General features: G+C 48.6%; 1 protein-coding gene across 4 annotated transcripts in view; it reads left to right on the forward strand.

The window, feature by feature from the left end:
* The window catches only part of P2RY6 (pyrimidinergic receptor P2Y6), a 125,761-nt gene that overhangs the window by 37,193 nt on the left and 71,569 nt on the right, over nt 1–16,999 (forward strand). For 2 of the 4 annotated variants that reach the window (XM_083737041.1, XM_083737039.1), the window contains exon 2: nt 10,130–12,145. In XM_083737041.1, the coding sequence (XP_083593167.1) occupies nt 10,186–11,157 (972 nt within the window). In that variant the 5' untranslated portion in view covers nt 10,130–10,185 and the 3' untranslated portion in view covers nt 11,158–12,145. Of the gene's footprint in view, nt 1–3,854; nt 3,968–10,129; nt 12,146–16,999 lie in introns of those variants that run through there. The other 2 variants (XM_083737040.1, XM_083737038.1) reach the window with 2 other exon arrangements.

Below are 16,999 nucleotides of genomic sequence, written 5' to 3' on the forward strand. Positions count from 1 at the left end.
TAAGAGGTCAATGGGTGTCTTTGATCTGAAAACTTCCTCTTAATATCTCTGTTTCATGCACCCAGAACCGTTTTGCTTTTCTGTACTCCCGTCGCAAAGGGGCAAAACTGTTACCTTTTCCTGTTCCCCAAACCAACACTTTCCCAGTGATTTTTGGATCCCCCTGTCTGGAAACCTCTTCTTGTGTAATTTAAGTCCGTGCGATGTGGCCCTGCATCCTGGGCAGCAGAAAAACAAGCCTTTGCCTGCTTTGGTGTAACCTTCGGGCATTTGAAGAGGAATTTTAAGTCCCCCCTCTGAGCTCCATGTATCACACGTCCTCCTTTTTCCCTCTCCCTCTTCTGTTCTAATCCGAACGGTGCCCATTCAAAACCTGAACTTTCTGCCAACTTTACCTTTTGAAATCTGGGGGTTAAGGTGCCCATTATGCCAGGAGCGTTGGACCAGATTGGTTGGAGAGGCGAAGCAGTTTCTCAACCTCGCAGGTGCCCGGAGACGGTGGTGGGAGGAGAGAAAAGTATCGCTTTCGCCCAAATTCAACACCCCGCAAACAATTCCAATGCAATTAAGCGCTATAAAATTGTTGGAAAGGAGGAGCGGTTCCTTTCAGCGCTGGCGACCTAACTGCCTTTCAGCTTTTGTGGAGTGTGAATGGGGTAACAAAAAGGTGTTGTGTGTCTGCCTACGTGACCCAGCGACTCTCATTAGCCGCCACGCGCAGTTCGTGACCTTTGCCTGTGAAGGTCATTGCTCTTTGGGGCCGGATCTGCCATTAGGCATGAGAGTCACGTTCCTCAGGCTGTTGGATTGGGGTGTCACGAAAAGGCAGGAAATTGCTCGTTCTTTGGGGGATTTTTATGGGGATTTTCAGCTGTTGCGCACTTTGCCTCTTGGGTGGGGTGGTGGGCAGAGGGGGGCATTTGCTGTTCCGCCTCAGGCGGCAAACTATTTTGGGCTTGTCTTCAGCAATCCATGGGGAGAGTGATATGAGGGGTGCTACCAGACCCATTGAGGACCCCCAAGTAGCACAAGATGTATGTCTGTCATTCAGGAGTGCAGCCTTTCCCCCGTGACAGTGCGTGCCCGAGATCCGTGCTTTTTTCTAGGGGGTTGCATGCTCCTAAACATTTTGCGAATCTTTGTACTTTTCCCCTGTTTTGAACTATAAAATGGTGATTTTCTTGAATCAAAATGAGAGTACCTCTAAACTGGGAGCTGCCGCCGAGACCACATAACACCAGTCTTAAAAGACCTACACTGGCCGCCAGTACGTTTCCAAGCACAATTCAAAGTGTTGGTGTTGACCTTGAAAGCCCTAAATGGCCTCGGCCCAGTATACCTGAAGGAGGGTCTCCACTCCCATCGTTCAGCCCGGACACTGAGGTCCAGCTCTGAGGGCCTTCTGACGGTTCCCTCCCTGCGAGAAGCCAAGTTACAGGGAACCAGGCAGAGGGCCTTCTCGGTGGTGGTGCCCGCCCTGTGTAACGCCCTCCCACCAGATGTCAAAGAAATAAACAACTACCAGACTTTTAGAAGACATCTGAAGGCAGCCCTGTTTAGGGAAGCTTTTAATGTTTAATAGGTTATTGTATTTTAATATTCTGTTGGAAGCCGCCCAGAGTGGCTGGGGAAATCCAGCCAGATGGGTGGGGTATAAATAATATATTATTATTATTATTGGGAAAAAGCACTGCCCGGGGCCATGGGTGCCATGCAGAGTGCACTGAAATTGGTGGGTGCCCGGCTCCTTCATGGGGAATTTTGTGGGTGCTCGGGCACCCGGGGCCCCAGGGAGTTGGCACCTACGCTGTTGCTTCTGAGGAGGAACTCATTGTGTGGATTCAGACCCCGGCACTTTCATATTTCAAACCTAAAAGATTCTGCGAGGATCGACTTGGGATAGGAAACTGGGGGGATCAATCTGCCACACGATTCCAGGGACCAGACCCCCCTACATCAATTGGATTTGATTTATTACGGTTCATAGAACCATAGAACTGTAGAGTTGCAAGGGACCCTGAGGGCTATCTAGTCCAGCCCCCTGCAATGCAGGAATCTTTTTCCCCACCTGGTTCTCGAACTCATGACCCTGAAATTAAGAGTCTCAGGCTCTCCTGACTGAGCTACCAAGTTTTCTACGGCTGCTTTTCATTCAGGCAAAGCCCCAAAGCGGCTTACAAACAATAACCAATAACAATATGATAAAACGTAATAGGTAAAGGTAAAGCGACCCCTGACCATTAGGCCCAGTCGTGACCGACTCTGGGGTTGTGGCGCTCATCTCGCTTTATTGGCCGAGGGAGCCAGCGTACAGCTTCCGGGTCATGTGGCCAGCAGGACTAAGCCGCTTCTGGCAAACCAGAGCAGCGCACGGAAACGCCATTTACCTTCCCGCCGGAGCGGTGCCTATTGATCTACTTGCACTTTGATGGGCTCTCGAAGTGCTAGGTTGGCAGGAGCAGGAACCGAGCAACAGGAGCTCACTCCGTCGTGGGGATTTGAACCACCAACCTTCTGATCAGCAAGTCCTAGGCTCTGTGGTTTAACCCATAGAGCATCGCAAAAGCAGCACAAATCACATAGAGTAATTAACAAATTGATGGTGGAACAATGGCAATCTATAAAACACTGTGGACAGAGTTTGGCTGTCGAGTGTCCCTTGATTATTATCTGTGAGATGTCATAGAATTGCACAGTTGGAAGGGACCCTGAGGATGATAATAATAATAATAATAATAATAATAATAATAATAATAATAATAATTTATTTTTATACCCTGCCCATCTGGCTGGACTTCCCCAGCCACTCTGGGTGGCTCATTTAGTTCAGCTGCCATTCTATGGTTCTGTGAGTTAAGAACTATGTAGAAACCTTTTAAAAATATTTGAAATTAGAGGTAAAAGAGATGAAACTCATCAACTGGATAGGCTTGCCCAACTAAAATGTTTTAAGCAGGTGCAAAAACGAGTACAGGCAGGGAGTTCCAAAGTTTCGTTGCCACCATGCTAAAAGAAGTGCAGTTATTTGACAAATAGACTGCGGTGGAATCTACACACCTGTTCAAAACATTGTGGAAATGCTTTTTTTCACCACCTGGTGTCACAAATATATATTGCACTTTGCAACACATTCAAAGTGTTTCATTTGCAGCTGTATAGCTGAGTCCTGTATCTCTTTTGACCAGACCATGGGTAGGCAAACTAAGGCCCGGGGGCCGGATCCGGTCCACTCGCCTTCTAAATCTGGCTCCCAGATTGTCTGGCAATCAGCGTGTTTTTACATGAGTAGAATGTGCCCTTTTATTTAAAATGCATCTCTGGGTTATTTGCGGGGCCTGCCTGGTGTTTTTACATGGGTAGAATGTGTGCTTTCATTTAAAATGGGTTATTTGTGGGGCATAGGAATTTGTTCATTGCCCCTCCCCAGAAAAGATAGTCCGGCCCCCCACAAGGTCTGAGGGACAGTGGACTGGCCTCCTGCTGCAAAAGTTTGCTGACCGCTGGACCAGACAAATACCTGACCCTCAATTAATTTTCGTTATCCTTCCTAACCCCGATAAAATAAAAAACGCCAGGAACAAGAAATGCAATTCCTTAGATGCTGGAGCATTAAAAAGAGTTTGAAATCTGCTGCCCAGGAGGAGCATTTGAGAGAGGCAGGTTCTTCCTCCCTAAATGTGTCAGCAAATTGCCACAGGCGATGAATGGACGGCCGTCTCCTCTGCAAGCAACCCCGACACTTCAGAGCGAAACTTGTGCAAAAGGAGGAAGCGGTTGGTGTGTCAATTTCGGGTGAAAGTGATGCATGGGCACAGGCGAGGGGGGGGCGGCCACCTGCCCTTTGCTACTGAAACCACAATGTTGCTTGAATGAAAAGGGGCAGAGGAATTAGACCGGCCCTGGGTGCAGGAGGCTGCCTGCCTTCTTATTTTTAGGTTTGAAGTTGCAGATTCTGAGCTAACTATAGGTAAGTGGGGGGGGGGGCAAGGTCGTAGGGAAGTTTTCAATATGTGACATTTTAGTGTATTTTTCATCTTTGTTGGAAGCCGCCCAGAGTGGCTGGGGAAGCCCAGCCAGATGGGCGGGGTACAAATAATAAATTATTATTATTATTATTATTATTATTATTATTATTATTATTATTATTATTATAGTAGCTCTTGGCATGCTCTAGTTATCTCCCGCTTGGACTACTGCAATGCGCTCTACGTGGGGCTACCTTTGAAGGTGACCCGGAAACTACAACTAATCCATAATGTGGCAGCTAGATGGGTGACTGGGAGCATAGCTGTCAACTTTTCCCTTTTCTTGCGAGGAATCCTATTCAGAATAAGGGAATTTCCCTTTTAAAAAGGGAAACATTGACAGCTATGACTGGGAGCGGCCGCCGAGACCACATAACACAAGGCTTGAAAGACCTACACTGGCTTCCAGTACGTTTCCAAGCACAATTCAAAGTCTTGGTGCTGACCTTTAAAGCCCTAAACGGCCTCGGCCCAGTAGACCTGAAGGAGCGTCTCCACCCCCATCGTTCAGCCTGGACACTGAGGTCCAGCTCTGAGGGTCTTCTGACGGTTCCCTCATTGCGAGAATTGAGGTTACAGGGAACCACGCAGAGGGCCTTCTCGGTAGTGGCGCCCTCCCTGTGGAACCCCCTCCCACTAGATGTCAAGGAAATAAACAACTATCTGACTTTTAGAAGGCATCTGAAGGCAGCCCTGTTTAGGGAAGCTTTTTATGTATTTTAATATTTTGTTGGAAGCCGCCCAGAGTGGCTGGGGAAGCCCAGTCAGATGGGCGGAGTATAAGTAATAAATTTATTATTATTATTATTATTATTATTATTATTATTATATTATTATTATTATTATTATTATTATTTATTTCCCGAGTTTGATACTTGACATCGCCAGGCAGGGATGGGAACATTCACTGTCTGAAACTCCAACACAGCCACTGACGGCCAGTGTAGACAGAGAGACAAATTGTTTGACCTGTTTATATGCTCTGCCTTGGAGGGAGATTCGGGTTCAAACCCTGGCCTTGCCAGGCAGGGCTGGGGATGTCCCCTGCTTGAGATCGCTGGTGATCCACTGCCAGTCCGCGAAGGCTGTACTGATCTAGGTGGAACCATCGGTCAGAGTCGGCAGAATGGAGCTCCCTATTAAGCTGGTTCCTTGTAAACCCCAAACGTTTCTGCGTAAGGCTGACACGCAGAACCCTCGTGCCTGAGGATTTTCTCTCTCTCTCTCCCAGTACTTTCCCCAGGAAAACCTGCATTTTTAACCCTGAACTGGAGCAAACGGCAACTGCTGTTAAAAAAACAACAGCAGCAAATGGGTTTTCCTGGGGAAAAGAAAAAAGATCAGACACAGAACTTTAAAACATGGAGTTGTGGCCAGAAAGCGCAGCACAACAGGAAGTCTGGATGAGCCCTGTGTGTGTGTGTTTGTGTCTAATCGCAGGATTTAGGTGGGAAGATTTGGGACAGGCAAAAAAAAGCCCCTCTTCACGCAGCACATCGTTAAGCTGTGGAACTCATTTCCGCAGGAGGCAGTGATGGCCACCAACCTAGATAGTGTAGTAATAATAATAATAATAATAATAATAATAATAATAATAATAAACAATTAAGTTTGTTCTGGGTACAAGATTTCATGTGCATGCACACTTCTTCAGATACTTTTATTCACATGTAGTTTTGTGCATGCACACAAAAGCTTATACCCAGAACAAACTCTCTTGGTCTCTAAGGTGCTACTGGACATTTTTATTTTTTTTTGACTGCCTCAGACCAACACGGCTACCTACCTGAATCTATGATGATGATGATGATGATGATGATGATGATATTTATACCCTGCCCATCTGACTGGGTTTCCCCAGCCACTCTGGGCAGCTCCCAACAGAATATTAAACAGAATAAAACTTCAAACATTAAAAACTTCCCTAAACAGGGCTGCCTTCAGATGTCTTCTAAAAGTCTGGTAGTTGTTTATTTCCTTGACAATCTGGTGGGAGGGCGTTCCACAGGGAGGGCGCCACCACTGAGGAGGCCCAATTAATGCAGAAGATGAGAGCTTTCCCTGCTTCGGCAGTCCTTAGGGTATAGTGCCTCCTCCTAAAAGCCTTTGCCTTCTGCTCTATCCTTTGTGCAAGTCTTTAGCGCCTGCATACGCACAACTGCTTTCTTCCTGCTGTTGGTGCCAGAGCAAAGAGATAAGATGCATGAGGTTGAGCAAAGGGTGCCAAAAGCCATGTGTGTCTAGCCTGGCGGCAGGTCGGCCGGCGGACTAGCACAACCAGTGCCGTTTCAAAATGCCAACCTCTCTGCAAAAGACAACTTCCCCGACCTCTTTGCATCTTCCAGCTTAAAAAAGAGAATTAAAGCAAGCCAGAGGCCTGTGGTGGAGATGATGTCTGGCTTTTCTTGCCCATTTGAACTTCTCATTTGGGTTGTGGTTAGCTGCTATCGGATGGTCTCGCTGCGGATGGTATTGGTGGGTGGGGAGGGCGGGAGATGTTGGAGCAAGGAACAGAAATGTGTAAAAATGTGCAAGGCAGTAAAAGAACCGGCTTTCCTGGAAAGCCACTTCTGCCCTTCGGAAGAGGTGGGCTTCACAGCCCCTCCACCCCCTGGCCGGCCAATTGGTCGGCTCAGGGGGCATGGACTGCCCCACTTGGCAAATTGGCACCAGCCACTTGGTTTTCGCCTCCCTCATAGAATCATAGAATCATAGAGTTGGAAGAGACCACAAGGGCCATCGAGTCCAACCCCCTGCCAAGCAGGAAACACCATCAGAGCACTCCTGACATATGGTTGTCAAGCCTCTGCTTAAAGACCTCCAAAGAAGGAGACTCCACCACACTCCTTGGCAGCAAATTCCACTGTCAAACAGCTCTCACTGTCAGGAAGTTCTTCCTAATGTTTAGGTGGAATCTTCTTTCTTGTAGTTTGGATCCATTGCTCCGTGTCCGCTTCTCTGGAGCAGCAGAAAACAACCTTTCTCCCTCCTCTATGTGACATCCTTTTATATATTTGAACATGGCTATCATATCACCCCTTAACCTCCTCTTCTCCAGGCTAAACATGCCTAGCTCCCTTAGCCGTTCCTCATAAGGCATCGTTTCCAGGCCTTTGACCATTTTGGTTGCCCTCCTCTGGACACGTTCCAGTTTGTCAGTGTCCTTCTTGAACTGTGGTGCCCAGAACTGGACACAGTACTCCAGTACACAGTACTCCAGTACTCGTAGCAAATCGCCACAACTTTCTGGGTATTGGCGGTTAGGCATTGGTATTGCTCTGTCGATGGAAAAGGAAAGGTAGCGCCATCACCCGCCCTACATATTGAAGGGTAGTCCGATAAAGAATTCCAGGAGGCGTGGCCCTGTCCAAGCCTAGGGAGGTGAGGGCCTAAGGCACACCCTGAGCCGTGACCCCGGGGGAGTTCCTAGTTGATGTGCATGAGCAGGACTCCCCCTATTGGTGGTTAACCCTTCCCGGACTTCAAGCGGACGGGCTGGAGTCGGATTTAGTCGGTTAGGACCAATGCCTAAGCCAATACCACTCATCACCTGTAACCAATAAAGTTGTGGCCTTTTTTAGCCCATTAACCTTAATAATTGTGTCATGCATCATAATTTCCACGGGGGGTGGGGGGACTCGGCATGCAAACCCATGTGCCTTGCATGCTGCTGGGCTCCGTCGTTTGCCGAATGTGGTACGGATCGCTTTTCTTTTGGAGTTCTGTTCCTTCAGGGGGACGTGGGTGGCGCTGTGGGTAAAACCACAGTGTCTAGGACTTGCCGATCGTATGGTCAGCGGTTCGAATCTCTGCAACGGGGTGAGCTCCCGTCTTTCGGTCCCAGCTCCTGCCCACCTAGCAGTTCGAAAGCACCCTTAAAGTGCAAGTAGATAAATAGGTACCGCTTTATAGCGGGAAGGTAAACGGCGTTCCGTGTGCTGCGCTGGTGCAGGCTCGCCAGAGCAGCGATGTCACGCTGGCCACGTGACCCGGAAGTGTCTGCGGAGAGCGCTGGCACCCAGCCTCTTAAGTGAGATGAGCGCACAACCCTAGCGTCTGTCAAGACTGGCCCGTACGGGCAGGGGTACCTTTACCTTTTTACCTTTCCTTCAGGGTAGCACCAGTGTCGCCATAAAGAGACAGAAGAAGCGCCCTGGGACTTTATGGTCAAGGGCTAGGGTAAGAACCCCAGTAAATAATGTTGGTGGTGATGTTGGGGAATTTTTGTGTTGATTAAGTGGACCTCTGGCCAGCCAGCTGTAGTTTTTTTCTAGAGGGTCCGCAGGGAACACTAAAGGTTTCAGCCTAGGAAACGATTTGAGTTTTAGATGCGTCAGTATGGCATGTGGGCCAGCGCCAGGATTTGCACTGAGTTCAGAGCTCAAAAAAGCACTCCCTTCTGAGATCTACATGCCAGCGGTAGGAAAGGTGCTGTGCCAACAACAGGGCATAGGTCCCTGCCCCAATGAGCTTCCAATCTGAAACTGCAAGCTCCTTTGGGACGAAGGGCGGGATAGAAATGTAATGATGAAATGAAGTAAATTTGACACAAGAGGAGGCGGCAGACATGGGAAGGAGACAGAGGTAGTGAGTAAACTAGAAGAACATGCACACACACACACACACACACACACACACACACACACCCTGCAGTTACGTGTACTTAGGCGTACTTGCAGTGTCTTTTGGGTTTGTATTTTAATATTACTAAATGACATCCTTTTTGCATGACCTGTAATTGTAAGAATGTGCAGGCTTTTGAATGCTGCTTCAGTCAATTCAGTCAACGTATTCTGGCATTTAATTACTTTTTAACAAATACATTGCATATGGATTTAGCTTTTTGCATTTGATCTGTGTTGCAAGCCTCTTCAAGTCCCGGCCTGGGGAAAAGGCGGGATATAAATAAATTGATGGGGTTGTGAATGCATCACTCTGTAGCAGGAGCAGCTCAGATGCAGGTGCAGCACAAATTTGATCTCTAGCGCGCGCCCCCCCTTGCCGGTTCATCGCCCGGACTTTATCTCCCTGTGCGTCACACGGCTGCCATCTGCTGGCAAGCAAAAGTTAAACCAGGAGATGCGTTTCCCAATTGCAGCAGGTCTGACTGGCTTTTATTTTTACGGGGACCAGCCTCCACTGAAATAAACATGTATTAGAATCCAAGAATCCTAGAATTGTAGAGTTGGAAGGGACTATGAGGATCAACTAGTGCAGGCATAGGTAGGCTCGGCCCTCCAGATGTTTTGGGACTACAACTCCCATCATCCCTAGCTAACAGGACCAGTGGTCGGGGATGATGGGAGTTGTAGTCCCAAAACACCTGGAGGCCTGAGTTTGCACCCAATGTGAGGCTCAATATGATGATGATGATGATGATGATATTTATACCCCGCCCTCCCCAGCCAAGACCGGGCTCAGGGCAGCTAACACCAAATATAAAAACAATTGATTGAAATACAGCTTAAAATACAAGATTAAAATACAACATTAAAATATTAAAATGCTGCCTCATTTCAGTGGAGACTCAATCAAAAACTTTTTTTGGGATAATGTAAATTGACTGTTAATTGGGAAATGTATTAATTTGTGTGTTTTTTAATATCTATCTATCTATATGAATGAAATGATTTTTATTTTACAAGTGTACATTACCAAATACATATCCATATTTAGAGATTTCTCCGTATCTCTAAGACTTCCCACCTTCCCCTTCATGGGTCCTGTTATCAACCTTTTCCACTGTATATTATTTCATCATCCAAGTTTTATGTCTCTCCAATTTGTCCATAGTAGTAATTTCTACATTACAAGTGTTATTGCAATCCTGCTAATGTTTTCACCTGCCTGCAATTGTCTCTCAAGTAAATTGTAATTTTTTTCCCCATTCTTGATTAAAGTTTTGGTCTTCTTGGTCCTTGAGCTTTCCGGCCATTTCGGCATAGTCCAACAGCTTGATTTGCCATATTCCTCTCTGCTAGGGACTTTGTCTTCTTTCCATCTCTGGGCCAGTAATATTCGTGAACTTATCAATATTTTTATTAAGGAATCTTTTGCCCAGCACGGGGCTCAAACAGCTGACCCTCTCTCTGCCTTGTCCATAGATCCTAGCTGCCTCGAGGACAACCCAGGGCTCGAACCAAGCCCAGGACCTTACGGCATGGATAATCTGACCTCCTCCGCCAGCGGGAAGGACTCGTGCACCTACCATGAGGAGTTCAAGCAGATTCTGCTGCCCGTGGTCTACTCGGTGGTCTTCGTCCTGGGGCTGCCCTTGAACTTCATCGTCATCGCCCAGATCTGGCTGTCGCGCAAGTCTCTGACGCGGACCACCATCTACATGCTGAACCTGGCGGTGGCTGACCTCCTCTACGTCTGCTCCCTGCCTCTCCTCATCTACAACTACTCCCAGAAAGACTACTGGCCTTTCGGGGACTTCACCTGCCGGTTCGTGCGCTTCCAGTTCTACACCAACCTGCACGGCAGCATCCTCTTCCTCACCTGCATCAGCATCCAGCGCTACCTGGGCATCTGCCACCCGCTCTCCACCTGGCACAAGAAGAGGGGCAAAGGTTTCACCTGGATGGTCTGTGGGGTCGTGTGGTTCCTGGTGGTCGCCCAGTGCCTGCCCACCTTCGTCTTTGCCGCCACCGGGATCCAGAGGAACCGGACTGTCTGCTACGACCTGAGCCCGCCGGACCGCTCTGCCAGCTACTTCCCTTACGGGATCACCTTGACGGTCACGGGCTTCCTGATCCCCTTTGTCTCGATCTTGGGCTGCTACTGCTGCATGACTAAGATCTTGTGCCAGAAGGATGAGATGATCGGTCTGGCCGTCCGCAAGAAGAAGGATAAGGCCATAAGGATGATCGTCATCGTGGTCCTCGTCTTCGCCATCAGCTTCTTTCCCTTCCACCTCACCAAGACGCTCTACCTGATCATCCGCTCCATCCCCGAAGTGCCCTGCCTCACCCGGCAAGCCTTCGCCATCGTCTACAAATGCACCCGGCCATTCGCCAGCATGAACAGCGTCCTCGACCCCATCCTCTTCTACTTCACCCAGCGCAAGTTTCGCGAGAGCACCCGCCACTTGCTGGATAAAGTCAGCTCCAAGTGGAAGCACGACTCGTGAGGAAGCGTCCATGATCCTGTGCCAAGGGAGGGTTGGCGACGCCCCGTCTGTGCGGCACCGGGCGCCAGAGGGAGAGCTCGGCCTAGCGCGGCTTCAGAGGCCTAACTCTGGTTGCCATGCCAACCCTATTGGAAGGCCTTGGGAGAATGTCACTGTGTGAACAATGGACCACTGGGATGCTCTCCTCTCTTCCTTGCCTTAGGGCTGTGAGGATTCGCTCCTGCTGGTTTGGGAGATATCTGCTGCCCGTGGCCGGCGCCAATGGTCCTTCGTACCGCCATGCACCCAGAATTGAGTGGCGGAAGAACAGGAGAAATGCGACTGGCGTAAAGTCAGGGACATCGAAGCCACCTTCTCCCAAGTCACTCTGCCAGTCCACCTGGCGCAGTCGTGTCTATCTGGACTGGCAGCAGATCCCCAGGGTTTTTGGCTGGAGCCGTACCTGGAAATCATAGAATTGCAGAACTGGATGGGAACCCCAAAAGGTCCTCTAGTCCAACCCCCTGCAGTGCAGGAATAAACGAGATGCTATTGGACACTGAACTTGAGACCTTCTGCATGCTGAGAAGATGTTCTGCCGCTGGGCTACGTCAGCTGAAGGAGAGAGGATCCTGAGAGAGGATCTCTTTAGTGAGATATTCCAGATGGACTGAATTGGCTCTGGGTGACCGGGAGTGGGTGGGTGGGTGGGGGTCATCGCTTAATTGTTTAAAGCCTTTGGGGGTCACCCAGGCCTTGTTCAAGAAACAGTATTATTACCTTTTCACTGAGAAAGGAGTCCTAGTCTTTCAGATCCCTTCTGAAATCAGGGGGTTCCAAGCATGAGCTGTGAACAGATCCTTCTACAACAGATCTCCAACCGGAGAACGGATATCAGTCCTCCATCGCCACATTTCTCTGAAGGGACCCCGTTGAAAAACCACCAGTGTTGATTGATTTGTTGTCATTTCTTTTAGAAGATGTAATAAATTTCAGGCTTGGAAGTTCAGCTTAATATGTACCAGCTCCTGTCTGAGCAACTTTTGTGTGGGAACCTCCTTGTGAGCTTTACGAGAGAGTTGCGCCGTGGAATCGGCCTTCGGAAGAATGGCGGCTTTCTCTTTTCCTTCCTAACCCATAAATCAGGCAAGTTCCTAGCCCTCATGAAATCCACGGTGCCTCTGAATTCCAGGTGCTGGGAATCACAAGCGGGGAGAGTGTTGCTGAGCTCAGGTCTTGCTTGTGGGCTACTCATAAGCGTCTGGTCGGTCCCTGTGAGACCAGGCTGCTGGAGTCAACACAGTAGGAAGCGTGGTGTAGTGGTTAGAGAGACGATAATAACTGGGGGGGGGGGCCTTTCAAGGAAAAGTAAGATAAAAATGTAGGCATTTCTGCACATGCATCTTTCCATTCAGGCACGTCAGAGCCATCAATGCCGTTTAAAGACATATTTCAGCCAAGCAAAAGGCCAGCTAGGCGCACGACCTGAGGGAGCCGTCCTGGCAGCCACAAAGAGGTGCCTAAGGCAGGGGGCAAATCTGAGATTTTCCAACCCCAGCCTGTTTGTTTTCTCCCATTGCCCTGGCTCAGTTTACCTGTCTGCTCTATTGCACGCTGGTTTCACGCTGCAGGTTAAACCACAGAGCCTAGGACTTGCCGATCAGAAGGTTGGTGGTTCGAATCCCCGCAACAGAGTGCGCTCCCGTTGCTCGGTCCCTGCTCCTGCCAACCTAGCAGTTCGAAAGCACATCAAAGTGCAAGTAGATAAACAGGTACCACTCCGGCGGGAAGGTAAACGGCGTTTCCGTGCATTGCTCTGGTTCGCCAGAAGCGGCTTAGTCCTGCTGGCCACATGACCCAGAAGCTGTATGCCAGCTCCCTCAGCCAGTAAAGCGAGATGAGCGCCGCAACTCCAGAGACGGCCACGACTGGACCTTATGGTCAGGGGTTCCTTTACCTTTACTTCACCTGTGCCAGGAGGACTCCTTGCAAGATCCAGCCACTCTTAAGGACTGATGTGGTTCTTTCTCCCTGGCAAACCTGCATCTGTTTTCCAAACCCAGCAGCACCAGGAAGGGTGCCGTTCATGGCAGCCCCGTGGTAGCCAGTGCAGTGTGGTGCTTGGAGTGTTAGACTAGGACCTGAGAGACCAGGGTTCGAATCCAGGGAGAACCATATACACCACCTTGAGCTCCTTGGAGAAAAAGGTGGGATATGCAGTAAATGGAAATAATAAACAAACAAACAAGCAAGCAAGCAACCCACCGGAGCCAATCTTCCCATATGTATTTTTCTCTGCCCTTTGCTTTCAACTACTATTTCATTCCTTGTCCAAATGCATGTGGAACAAGTGTTACCTGCAACAAAATGTTGCAGCGCATCTCCCCTCCCCCCCCGCAGGAAGTGTTTTTTTATTGATTTTCCAAAAAAATTTAACAAACATACATCTTAATTGTACTTAATCCAATCTTAGTAACATTATTAAGTGACTTCCTCAAATCCCCCTGGCTGAATTTCGGTGTATATCATTGTAACAGTTTTCCAAAATCAATTTTCTCATAAAATTAACTTAGTCACTTAACATCTTTCTTTCTTTCTTTTCATTTTAACTTTAAACATGCTATTCTCTAACATTACATATTTAAATCCTAAGCCTATCTGGTATTTGCAATTTTTTCCAATTAAGTTATCTTAACATATTTAACTAAATAGTCTTTGAATTTCATCCATTCCTCCTGGTACTCCTCCTCCTTCTGGTCGCAGACTCTTCCAGTCAGGTCGGCTAGCTCCGAAAAGTCCATCATCTTCATCTGCCATTCCTCCACTGTTGGGACTTCTTGTGTTTTCTACTTCTTAGCTAACAAAATTCTAGCTGTGGTTGTGGCATACAAAAACAGTCTAACATCTTTCTTGGGCAATTCCAGACCTGTTATTCCAAGAAGAAAGGCCTCTGGTTTCTTAATAAATGTATATTTCAACATTTTTTTCAATTCATTATAAATCTTCTCCCAGAAGTCTTTCACCTTGGGGCAGGTCCACCACATATGATAAAAAGTACCTTCTTTTTCTTTACACTTCCAACATAAATTATCACTATTATGAGATATCTTTGCCAATTTTACAGGAGTTAAGTACCACCCAGAAGGAAGTGTTGCAGCTTCCGCTAGGTAATTCAGTCCCTCCTCCTGAGGAACTCCAGGTTGTGGGGTCACCTTTTTCACCCCAATAGCCACAAATCCTTCTGAGCAACCTTACAGGATCCACATTCCAGGAATAGGTGGAGCCGGAAGCAAAATGGGGTGCGGGGCAAGATAACCTATATGATTTTGACCTCTTATATTCCAGAATTTCTTCTCCACACAAACAAAACATCCATCTCTCAGGCAAGCAAGAATTCACCACAGTTGGAGGACGCATCTGAAAATCAGGCAGAGACATTAATGGGAGAAGCAAAGCAGGGATTGGGCTGGGTGCGGCTGGGGAGGGGGGGTGGCCTGAGGAGAGTCCCCAGGGCCAGATGAAGAGGGCTGGAGGGCCACATTCAACCCCAGAGCCTGCAAGGAGCGAGAAAGCAGCAAATCGCACTATGCAAGTAGGAGTTAACTTCTTATTAGCAAGAACACAATCTGCACAGACTGAGTGGAGTGTCAGGCCTAATGGGCACAGCAGCACATCCCCGATAGGCCTGGGTCACATACGGATCAGTTGCCAAGGTTGAAAGTCCCCTCCACCCCACAGCCATCCAAGTCCTCTTGAAGCAATCGGAGACTGCGCCTGCGTGTAGCCAACCTCTCCTCTGCTCTCTGCATGCCTCTTCTAGTACTGGGAGACCAGGATGGAAGGGGAGTGTGTTGCAGCAGGAGGGAGAGACACGTAGGACTCTTCACCAGTGGGACTCATCTCTGCCTCTTGGCCTGCTTCCACTTCTGGTTCTGTACTTCTCTCTAGCACAGAATCTCACCGCTCACGAAGCCCTGTTCCCTTTCCATCTTCCGACACCTCCTCCTCCCAGTCCTTTCCCTTTCTGTACCTACTGAGCTTGTTCAAGGTTCGCTGGGCCCATGGCTGGTGTTGTGATTTATCATTTCAGAAATGCAGATCTTGGGGGGGGGGGCTGCCCTCTGCCTGTCGACGCCTCCCTCTCGCTTTTCACCCCGCAAGTTTCAGAGTAAGCGACGCCTTGCTTTGCAAGCGGTGTCTGTACCCATGTAGGTGAATTTGAATGCTGCAAAATATTACGCCTCCCTTTGCAAGATGTTCCCAGTATTTACTTTTTTCCTTTCAAGCTTCATCTCTATAAATAACTAGCTGTCTTGCTTGAATTTCCCCCCTCCTGTGTGTCCTTGCTGTTTGCTGTTGTGGGTTGAGGATTTGTGAATGCCTTTGAGAATGTCTTTGTAAGCTCCTTGGGGCAGGGAACGGTGTTTGTATAACTTCCTATGGTACTCTCTAAATAAAAAGAGTTCTCCTGCTTGCATCTCTCACATTTGTCCAGCTTTGTTATGTTCACAAACGTTCAAGCAAATTGTACGGTGTCTGTGGTGGTGGTGGTGGGGCACTTCTATATTCAATAGCTTTTTGTGTGGAACAATTTGAACCTCTGGGGTGTCTAATAATAATAATAATAGTAAATTTTATTTATACCCCGCCCTCCCCAGCCAAGACTGGGCTCAGGGTGGCTAACAACCAATAAAAAAATCAAGTTGATTGAAATACAACTTAAAAGCAAGATTAAAATACAACATTAAAACATTAAAATGCAGCCTCTTCACAGGAGGAGAAAGGAAAAAAGAAAGAGGGGGAGGGAATCAAACTGACTCCAAGCCAAAGGCCAGGTGGAACAACTCTGTCTTGCAGGCCCTGCGGAAAGAAATCAGATCCTGCAGGGCCCTGGTCTCATGAGACAGAGCATTCCACCAGGCCGGAGCCAGCGTTGAAAAGGCCCTGGCTCTGGTTGAGGCTAATCTGACTTCCTTAGGGACCTCTAGGGTGTTTATGGACCTTAAGGTCCTCTGTGGGGCATACTGGGAGAGGCAGTCCCGTAGGTACGAGGGTCCTAGGCCGTGAAGGGCTTTAAAGGTCAAAACCAGCACCTTGAACCTGACCCTGTACTCCGCCGGGAGCCAGTGCAGCTGGAAAAGCACTGGGTGAATATGCTCCCATGGCAGAGACCCTGTGAGGAGCCTCGCTGCAGCATTCTGCACCCGCTGGAGTTTCTGGGACAGCTTCAAGGGCAGCCCCGAGTAGAGCGAATTACAGTAGTCAAGCCTGGAGGTGACCGTTGCATGGATCACTGTGGCCAGGTTGGGGCGGGAAAGGGAAGGGACCAACTTGATAAAGGCAGTTTGCAGCTAGAGGAAGAGAACAGCACATTGGAGCATCTGCGTGGTTGTGGTTGCACATGGCTCAAATAAATTACCCAGGTCCCTAGGCATTATCAAATTCATCATTTGTGTTTCAGACAAACCTACCTCACAGGGTTGTTGTAAGGAGTGGTTCTCGGAAGTCTACTTTTGAGGAGAGGGCGACCCGCTAGCGTCCCATTTCCCTTCTACTCCCCTTTGCCTTTCTCCTGGGGTGTGTGTGGTGGCTATGAGTCAGCTCACACGCCCTCCATCCTTTCTGTGATAAGAGATGTCCCCTCCAACATTCATCTGATGAAAATAAGGTAAAGGGACCCCTGGCCGTTAGGTCCAGCCGCAGACGACTCTGGAGTTGTGGCACTCATCTCGCTTTACTGGCCGAGGGAGCTGATGTACAGCTTCTGGGTCGTGTGGCCAGCATGACTAAGCCGCTTCTGGCAAGCCAGAGCAGCGCATGGAAACGCCATTTACCTTCCCGCCGGAGTGGTACCTATTTATCT

The sequence above is a fragment of the Podarcis gaigeae genome (genome assembly GCF_964106915.1).
Source record: "Podarcis gaigeae genome assembly, chromosome: 4".
NCBI lineage: Eukaryota > Metazoa > Chordata > Lepidosauria > Squamata > Lacertidae > Podarcis > Podarcis gaigeae.